This window comes from Chiloscyllium plagiosum, chromosome 1 (genome assembly GCF_004010195.1).
Source record: "Chiloscyllium plagiosum isolate BGI_BamShark_2017 chromosome 1, ASM401019v2, whole genome shotgun sequence".
Taxonomy (NCBI): domain Eukaryota; kingdom Metazoa; phylum Chordata; class Chondrichthyes; order Orectolobiformes; family Hemiscylliidae; genus Chiloscyllium; species Chiloscyllium plagiosum.
The window spans coordinates 28,257,886-28,268,564 of record NC_057710.1 but is presented as its reverse complement, the minus strand read 5'-3'; the positions used below and the strand labels follow the sequence as shown (position 1 = coordinate 28,268,564).

General features: G+C 39.2%; 1 protein-coding gene across 1 annotated transcript in view; it reads left to right on the top strand.

The window, feature by feature from the left end:
* Positions 1–6,682: 6,682 nt before the first annotated feature.
* The window catches only part of LOC122559788, a 49,972-nt gene continuing 45,975 nt past the window's right edge, over positions 6,683–10,679 (top strand). Inside the window, exon 1 of the mRNA XM_043709864.1 lies at positions 6,683–6,773. Coding sequence (XP_043565799.1) covers positions 6,689–6,773 — 85 coding nt within the window. The 5' untranslated portion in view covers positions 6,683–6,688. The remainder of the gene's footprint in view (positions 6,774–10,679) is intronic.

Here is a 10,679-nt window from a genome sequence, read left to right as displayed (position 1 = left end):
GTGCTGGAAGAATGGAGGTTGGTTAATGTGGTGCTTGCTGGCAGGAATCACACCCTAGAGTTACCTGGGGTTTATTACAGCTGAATGACCAGTGTTGTGAGACTGGAGGAAACACAGAGACCAGATTTCAAGTTTTCATTTGTTAGTCAACTGGCTAGAGTTTTACAACAGATGTGACTGATAACAGGTTTTTGTTCAGAGATTTTTGATAAGCTGCATTCAAATTCTCATACTGTCACGGTAAGACTTAAATAGTTAGATTGATTGTTATTTTAGGCCTCTGGTTTACTAGTCTAGTAATCAAAAGCACTCCAAAACTATATCTCTTAGCCTTAACAGTCTGGGGTGGTCTAGATCACAGTTTTAATATTTAACTGTGAATACAGTTTGGTCTTCAATACCTCCATTGTGGTAGCTCTTGTCAGGGAGTCATTTAAATGGGTATATCCAGTTAATTCCATCTGTGTGTGAAGTCCTGAAGCCAAAGGTGAATTATCCTGAACATTTCTAAATCAAGCCCTGAACATTTCTAAATCAAGCATGAGTGACAAACTTTTTTACAAGATGGCTTTATAGGCCTTCTAGTTGTTCCATGTTCTTGACACGTTCCTGTAATGATTGGAACTAGGGCCAGGTGGATCTCTTTGACTAAGAGATCCTTGATTGGGGCTGTTAACCTGGGCTAATCAGGAATCCCTGGCCGACAGATGTAACCAGGCGATTCAGAGTCTTCTGATTCTGTGGAATGGCTCTGAGCTGGCTGGTCAGAACCATGTACTGTGCATGTGTAAATAAAAGGTGACTTGGTGACAGGATACCTGTCTCCTTGGAGTTATTTCAGTTCCCAAGGCATTATGTATGAGCTCTGATTCTACTTGATGGCAGGAATCACACCTTAGAGTCACCTTCAATTATATTACGCGCCTGATTATAAGCAGACATTATTTTGGTTAGATGTGCATAAGTAGTGCTGTACATTCTATTGGTTTAATAAATGCTTTCTTCTGTCCAGCATGACATTCTGAAGCAAAATTACTGGAAACATCACAGCTTCAGTTGTATAGCCGCAATACGTAAAACCTAATTGTGGTGACAAGATTTATGACTGCAAGACTCGAGTGAAAGATAGTGGGGTTTCAGAACGTTAACCACTTAAGTCAATGTGTATTCTGATAATACATATCTTCCATCGCTTTTACGAGGCCAAGTCACCCTGCTTTTCTGATAAAATACCTTGGTGTTGTATCATGAGGCTTGATTAAAGTAACTAAAGAATGGACTGTTCCATTGAATATCAGAATCTTTTTCGCAGATTTGAAATGTCTAATACTATGGAGCATGCGTTTAAAGTGACAGGAGTAAATTTCAAAGAAGCTGTGAAGCGCAGTTTCTTTTTATACATAGAGTGGTATAGGTCAGCATGGTAGCTCAGTGGTTAGAACTGCTGCCTCACAGCTCCAGAGACCTGGGTTCAATTCCAGCCTCAGATGACTGTGTAGAGTTTGCACGTTCTCTCCATATCTGTGTGGGTTTCTGCCGGGTGCCGGTTATTTTATCACAGTCCAAAGATGTGCAGGTTAGGTGGATTGGCCATGCTAAATTACCCATAATGTGCGGGCCAATGAATTAGCCACTGGGAATGCAGGGTTACAGGTGCAGGGTGGGGTCTGGATGGGATGCTCTTTGAATGCCCTACTTTTGCACTGTAGGGATTCTACACAATGAGCAGAATATTTCCACTTGCAGTTAAAGTGAGATTCATGGCATGCACTCTGATATGGGTATCAACGGTTCTTCTCATGCAATGTTCCACTCACCACAGCATTAATTGTGCAAACAGGCTCTTGTGCACCTGTCTAGTTGGAGAGGAGGAAGGGCTTGCCACAGTGAAGATCTTCCAGGATTCATATCTCAGGGCCATATTTAAAGCACAGCTGCACACCACTTCAGATGTTGCAAGCCAGGATCTAGTCCTCACACTGTATTGCTTGATCTTCTACATTAAGGATATGACCCAAAGGAAAATACATCTCATTCGCTGCTTTGTAGAAGGCACCTGGATAACATGGAGATGGAGTGGTGAAGAGGAGGAGTCATTTTAGTGGCCAATTAATACAAGACCAGACACAGCCAAATCTTCTACGTTCTGCAAGGTTCAGTCCTACCATCGTTCCTATGTTACCTCACACTGAAAAGGCTACCACTCAATCTAACATTGTACATGCATCTTACCAAAGCTCATGAATTACAGCTCTATAAATTACATGGATCATGTCCATACTACACTCGCATCCTCTCAAATTATTCATCCCTTCTGCCATCTGTGCTTCCTACTTGCTCATTAGGGCCCCAGCTCTTCACCTAAGGGATAGTGGGAATCTGGAATTCACTTCCTGGAAGTGTGGGAGAGGCAGAAACTCTTATAATATTCAAGAAGTATTCAGAAGTGCACTTGCTATGGGCCATGTGTTAGAAAATTGAATTAGTATAGTTAGGTTTGTTTTTGACTGGCATAGATGCGTTGAGGCTGAACGCTGCAGATCTTTATGACTATATGATCTCTCCTAGTCATGCATCACTACAAATAGTTAGCCATCCACTTCCATGATACTCAGTCACCCTCTTTGTCTCACTGCAGGAGAATTTGTGGTGGTTAGTGGTGTTTAGCCTCTCGATCAAGGAGAACGAAATTGGAGGTGACATACGAGTGGGCCAAGGTGGAGTTTTAATGAGATGCAAGTATATGGAAATAAGGTTGTCACTGTTCAACAGTGAGATTCTGCATTCGACATTTAAGACTTGAGGGGAAAATCACGAAAATATTTCTTGATGTTGAGAATCACATGGTATTTCTAACTTTCTTTGCAATTAATCATTCCATACGAGGGAGGGGCAAATCCAGACCAATGTCAATTAACAGTTTGGAGTTTAAATGGAAGAGTGCCACATTTGCTTAGCTGGCATGTTTTTGATCAATTCTGTAAATTAGTCTGATGAAGCATCCTCATTTGATCAGAAGCTGCTGGACCTGATGTGCTTCAGGATGCTTTAATCTTATCGTATTTTCAGGTCTGACAACTTTCTTGTTTATATGTTTCACAATACCCTATGCAAATGCAAATACAAATGAATAAACTGAATAACTTGCATGAAACCATGATACTTGATTTGATTTGAGTGATTGACCTTTCAAGTTTTAATCACTGCAAATTACACCAGTGAGCCACAAAACCAGTAGGGAGGGCACAAAGGTAGGTGAAGATTCAAATGGTGACGATGATACAACGAGTCTGCAGAGAAATATAGACATATTAAGCGAGTGGGCAAAAATTTGGGCAATGGAATATAATGTGGGGAAATAACAGGTTATGCACTGTGGCAGCAAAAATACAGGAGGTTTTATTTATTCATTCATGGGATGTGAGCATCATTGGACTGGTCAGCATATATTGTCCATCCCTAACTGTCTAGAAGGCATTCAGAGTCAACCTGTGGAACTGGAGTCACATGTAGGCCAGACTGGACAAGGATGGCAGTTTCTTTCCCTAAAGGACATTAAAGGATCAGATGGATTTTTTTGACAATTGACAATGGAGATCATTAGACCTTAATTCCAGATTTTTTATTGACGTCAAATTCCACCATTTGCCATGGCGGGATTTGAACCCTGGTCCCAAGAACATTATTTAGATCTCTGGATTAATAGTCGAACAAAAATACCACCTCCTCCGCAAATTATTGTTTAACATTGAATATTATTTCAATGGAGAAAGAATGCAAAGAGTTATGGAACAGAAGAATCTGACAGTCCTTGATTATGAATCACAAATATAAAGCATCCAAGTTCAATAGATAATTGGGAAGGCAAATGGACTATTCGCCTTTTCTTTAAAGGGAATATAAAAGTAGGGAGGCTTTACTCAAATCACACAAAGAACTAGTCAGGATACAGATGGAATACTGTGCTCCTTATCTAAGAAAAGATAAACTGTCCAGAGAACATTTGCTAGGCAGATACCAGGTATGAAAGTGTGGTGCTGGAAAGGCACAGCCGGTCAGGCAGCATCTGAAGAGCAGGAGAGTTGACGTTTCGAGCATAAGCTCTTCATCAGGAATGATCCCCATTACTGATGTAGAGCTTATGCTTGAAACGTCGACTCTCCTGCACTTTGGATGCTGCCTGACCACCTGTGCTTTTCTAGCACCACACGTTTTGATTCTGATCTCCAGCATCTACCTCGATACCAGGTATGGAGGTAAAAACAAGAAATTGCTGGAAATGCTTAGCAGGTCTGGCGGCATCTGTGGAGAGAAATTAGTGTTAACATTTCGGGTCGAGTGACCCTTCCTCAGAACTGAGGAATAAATTTCCCCAGAAGTGCAGATGTATCTTAGTGTTCGAATGCATGAGTCACAGAAAAGTAGATTTAACAAAAGATTTCCTTGAGCCTGCTCTGCAATTCAATAAGATCATGACCTATCTGACTATAACCTCAATCCATATTTCCAACTACACATTTTAACTTTTCACCACCTTGCCTAACAATAATCTATGTAACTCCCTTAAAAATATTTAAAGTCTCTGCTTCCACCGCATTTTCAGGAGGAAAGTTCTTCTGAGAGAGGAAAAAAAAATTATTCTCTGTTTTACAGGAATCTTTGATTTTTACGGAAACCACTAGTTCTAGATTCCCAACCTAGCACCACTCCTCCTCATAACTGCAGCATCCACATTCAAGAAAAGGCAAAACTGGAATGAGTTTCAATGGTGCAAAACAACATCAGCTAGAAAGTCAAGCATCATACTGATTAGTCCAACTCCATTAAGTGTGTTTTGAAGAAAAATTGTACTGACTAGAAACATTGCCAGTTCTCTGTCTACCTGACCTTGGCAACTTATCTTGTTCAATAGATATTCTTGACCATTTTAGTCACTGATTTTTAATTGAACTAAGATAAAAGAAAGGTGTCCAGGGTTGTCTTTTTTAACAAATTTAAAAGGATAATCTGAAACAATTGATTTATTTTACTTGACTGAATTTGTACTGTGTGACAAGTTGACATAAAACCCGAGAGAAAATTCCTTTTAGTTTATGCTATTTAATGTTGAAGTGCAGAAGTGTTTTAGATTTAGCAGGTCCTGGGCCTCCTCCACTGCTTTTCCCTCACCACCCGATGCCTGGAGGAAGAAGGCCTCATCTTCCGCCTCGGAACCCTTCAACTCAGGGCATCAATGTGGACTTCACCAGTTTCCTCATTTCCCCTCCCACCCCCCACCTTACCCCAGTTCCAACCTTCCAGCTCAGCACCATCCTCATGACCTGTCCCACCTGTCAATCTTCCTTCCCACCTATCCGCTCCATTCTTCTTTCCAACCTATCACCTTTACCCCTTCCTCCATCCATCTAATGCACTCTTAACTACCTTCTCCCCAGCCCCACTCCCTCTCAGCCTCATTCCTGATGAAGGGCTCCTGCCCGAAACATTAATTTTCCTGCTCCTCGATGCTGCCTGACCTGCTGTGATTTTACAGCACCACTCTAATTTTGACTCTAATCTCCAGCATCTGCAGTCCTCACTTTTGCCCTGTTTTAGATTTAACCTGATTCACCAGAAGAAGGCTGCACCTATTTGGAGCTCAAATGTATAAAAACGGACTCAGCTGGGACCATGAAGGTACAGTGTACATATCAATTTAGATTCACCATACTGTATCCACTTATGAAGTCATATTTTAAAATAGGTATATCTTAACAAAGGCTATTAAGATCATGTCAAATCTAACTTGAAAGTCATCCCTCAATTGCATTCATGGCCTATAGAGGAGGCATTGGTTATTTAACGGGCAGATCATGAGTTAATATTGGTCAAATGATAGATTCGAGAGAATTAATGACGACATACAATTGGGTTTCATCAGCATTTATGTGGAAGCCGTTGCTGTGATGTTTATGATATTTAGGAATATTACATAGATGATGAAGGGTAGCTAGATCTTTTGCGGACTTAGCAAGAAGACAGGACATTGTTAAAAATGTTCTGAATACGTTCAGAGAGGTAGGAGTGAGACAGTAGTGATCTGGAACTGTACAGCAGTTGAGAGTGAAGGGTCAGAATGAGATGGCAGAAAGAAAACAGTGTTTGCCTTATTTATTATCCTAAATCTCATCTCCAAATCTCACCTGTACTTGAACCCATGACATCGTGACTTTTTAACAAAACTGCCACCACTGAGGCTGACACCAAATCCAGCAAAATCAAACCAATATAATTAACCAGGGGATTCTCATTTGTTTCACAGTAAATGGACAGTGCTGGTTGGATCAGAATGGTATTTGATTTTTAAAACAGTGTTATTTGGTTAGATCTTAGTGTCTGTACAAAAGAGACTTTAAAATACAAGATTTATTTTTATTGCTCATCTTTTCCTATTGCTTTGTTATTTTGATGCAACATATATGCTCTTTGTACTTGCCACAGCCCAGCTTTTTTTTTCCATTTACTATCAAACCCATTTACTTGCAGACTATCAAAACTTTTGTCTGAGTTGTAAGCAGGAAGCTTGTGGCTGGGACAACCAGCGTCTTTCCACCTGACTATATTAAAGTCATTAGTCAAACAGGATGCTGTTCAGAGAAATTGAAGCAACATATTTCAGTTCGTATAAAAGTTTCTAAACTTGCCAGATATGGACGTAAGAAGTGCCAGTCTTTGCAAAAGACTCTTGTTCATTATTCAACATATTCTCCTTTTGCCTCTTTTAACTACTGTAGGTAAGAAGGTTTTGATCTTTTAAAAGTTTTAAAACATATATGTCTTTTCTCATTAAGAAAAGAAAATGATACTTTAAAGAATTGACATCAGTTAGTAGGGATGTGTCTTGCCTTGCCAATGGCTCTGAGTTCAACCCAACTGATATACTGTGTCTGGATTTCCTAGTTAAAACTGAAGGTTGATGTACAACTGGCTGAAAGACAAATACAACAGGAGGCAGTTAGGTTAGTATTGTAGAGGCTGAAGAAATGTGTATATTAGATTGCCCTATTGGTGATAGCCTATCTTATATTATGATATAACAAATGGTGGAATTTGAATTCAATAATAATTTGGAAATAAGAGTTTAATGATAAACCATGAAAACTATTGTCAGAAAATACCATGTGGTTCACTGTGTCTTTAGAGAAGGAAATCTGCCATCCTAACCCAGGCTGGCTACATGTGACTCCAGACCCACAGCAATGTGATTGACTCTTAACTGTTGGCCTAGCCAGACACACATACATCCCATGAATGAATTAAAAAAAGAAGCTGCTCTTTCTGATTTCCATTTAAAATTAAGCAAATTATACACATATAGAAAAATCATTTAATCAGATGAAGCAAAAAGGAAACTGAGAATCTTGATAAAATTTGGAAGTGAGGAGGGAGAACTAAACTCATTACAAGTTTATGGACTAAAATGGGAAAGCATCTTTGGTGTCACTGGACAGATGAAGGAAGATGGAGGAAATCTAAGAGCCATAGTAGAATCGATATTTACAACATTCAGCCATTGTGGAGCAAAATTCAACAATGCAAGTAAAATACTGAGCTAGATTATAGCTTCAATTAGAGTGTGAATTTGAGACAGTAATGGTACAATTAAAACACAGAAAATGCTGAAGAAACCCAGTAGGTCTGGCAACATCTGCAGAGAATGAAACAGAGTTAACACTTTGAGTTGGATATGTCCAGGAGGTGTGTACAATGGATTGTCCTAGAAACAGTTCTGAAGAAGAGTCATGTCAGCCTGAAAAGATTAACTCTGTTTCTCTCTCCACATATTCTGTCAGATCTGCCAAGTTTCTCTCGTATATATTTTCTAGTTGAGAGGAGAAGGATTTAAAAAGGACTTGAGGGGCAACTTTTGACACAGAGGGTGGTTAGTGTGTGAAATGAACTGCCAGAGGAAGTGGTGGATGCAGGTACAGTTACAACATTTAAAGGACATTTGGATAAGTAAATGAATAGGAAAAGTTTGGAGGGATGTGGGTCAAGTGCAAGCAGGTGGGGCGACATGATGTTAACTAGTTGGACCAAAGTGTCTGTTTCTATACTGTATGACTCTGACTCCATGTAAATCCACCTATTGGTCCCTAATTGGCCCTATATTTATTTTTAATCCACTTAGTATTTCTATGTCTATGCAGGATTTTGGAATTCCCTTTTCATGTTGGCTGCCTAAACGAGATCTAATGATTCACCATATTGAAAGGAGCAGGACAGGTTGAACATGCCATTAAAAAGGCATACCTATTCCCGAGACACAAAGCACAGAAGCAATGAAATCATGACAAATCTGGCTGCCAGTCTCTTTTCATATGCCATTTTTCTTTCTCCTATTTGTATTTTCATTTCCCCTTTGAACTGTCTACATTCAGCTAGGTCACAAATTTATTTTCTATCTTACATCTTTCATAAGCACACTTCTTCTGTTTCACAATTTATTCCTCCTCTGTCTACAGGAAGCTCTGGCTTTGTTTGCCCCATCTTTCCCTGGAAATTCTCACAATAAATTGAATTAAGATATTCTCATTATACATTTTTATTGAACATAATTTCAGGTTCGCTTACCATTTTGGATGTAATAAAAAATAGGAAAACGCAAAAACTCTGGAAATAATCAAGAGATAGTTATGAACTGAGACTGGAATACAACAAGCATTTTATTAACTGGCATCTGTGGAACCTTGAGTGTGCCGGTTGATCAAATATTCTGGATAATCAGGAGGTACATATAACCGCAGTAAATCCTGGCCAAGTGAAGCTTCGAGACATCAACATCCCTCAAAAATTCTATGTGCAAACATCAACACACATCTTAAAATCAATGTAAAAACATAAGAAAGCAATAGAAACGCAATGCAGGGGGCGTGCACATCACTGTTATACTCCACTAACAGCATGCACACTCGCATATCGCGGTAGATCGTGGTATTTGAAGTATATCATTTTTGCCAATTTCTCAAGAATAATGTTTAATCAAGTTGATAAGGTGCCAGTTAAAACAAAGTTTGCCATACTGGCTTTCTGTGGTAAAGTGCATGACAGTCCAAATAGCCTTCATTTTTGTCTTTATCTTTATACTAATTGTGAAAAAGAAATAACGCAAAAGTTGAACAAAGAGAGATGCAAAGATTGGTTAAAATGTGATCACTTTCCTTTATATTTTAGACATACAAAAGATAAGGTAGATAGTAGTGTAATACAACATGCAATATTTCACATTTGCATTTATTAAAAGAACTTGTACATAAAACTGAAATAATTGTCCATGCTAAAATTAGAACAAATTGCCCCGAATGCCCCGATATCATATAGACAATATATTTCACAGAAACATGAAACAAAATCAAATAATTTTTGCTTAAAACCTCTTGAGGTTTAAAAAAGAATTGATCTTAGTCTTGAATGTATTCATTGATTGAATGTCTCCCTTGAGACATAATTCTAAACAGTCATAAACCTGTGAGTGAAGATCTCATCTTGGCCAAGCCCTTTTCTAAAACTATGACTTCTAATTCTACACTTTCTGGCCACAGGAAACAGACTTCACCAAGCTCTTTGAAAATTTTAAAATGTCTGAAGGCGATACCTTACATTCTCCTAAACTCCAGAGAATATACTCCCATTCTGCTCATTCGTTTTTTAACTCAAAACTTTGTTAAGTACTCTGTATATAGTTGCACCAAAGATGAATATAAGTGCATCAAGACTTTAGGACAGAATTTTCCCCTCTGAAAAGCAGCAGGGAATATACCAGTGAGGACAAATAATCAAGTAGTTAGGCACTGGGAAGATCCCTGTCTCCTTCCTGCAACCTCAGAAATTAATGCTGGGCAGTAAGGCCAATTAAGAACCACTTAAGGACCTCATCCTGCCTGGGATGCAGTTACTTCAGCGCCAGACAAGTTGAGAAAAGGTGTTACTACCCCAACAGTAAACCAGTTTGTGTTCTCTTTAACCTGCACTCATTTGTGCAGGACTGAGAAACTGGACCCAGGTGAGTGCTTGGCTTCTGAAAACAACCCCTTTGCTTACGTCCACCTTCCCACCCTTCTCTCAGTTGAACCTGCCTCCCTACATTCACAAGTTCTTACATTGTTTTTCCTTTTGGGGTATAGCGTACAATTCTGAGATCTACATGATAGAAAGGGCGTGAGTGAATGCATTCAAGAGAATTTGGAAAATATTTACAAGTATAGTTTCAGGAATATGATACTTCAAGTATGGAAATATTGGATAAGTTGGAGAGGAGAAGGCTAGGGAGAAATTGTTTCCATTTTTAAAAAAAGTGAGACACATCATAATTTTAAAGTAATTTGGAAAGCAACCATAAGACCATAAGACCATAAGACATAGGAGTGGAAGTAAGGCCATTCGGCCCATCGAGTCCACTCCGCCATTCAATCATGGCTGATGCGCATTTCAGCTCCACTTACCAGCGTTCTCCCCGTAGCCCTTAATTCCTCTAGACAACAAGAATCTATCAATCTCGGCCTTCAACTGGACTTCATTGAGTTGTAGAAATGAGTTGAGTTGCTATAAATGTGTTTTGCTTATTGCTGATGTCTTTTCGAAGTGGATTGAAGCCTACCCTCCTCCTAACGCTACTGCTGAGACTGTGGTGAAGATTTTGT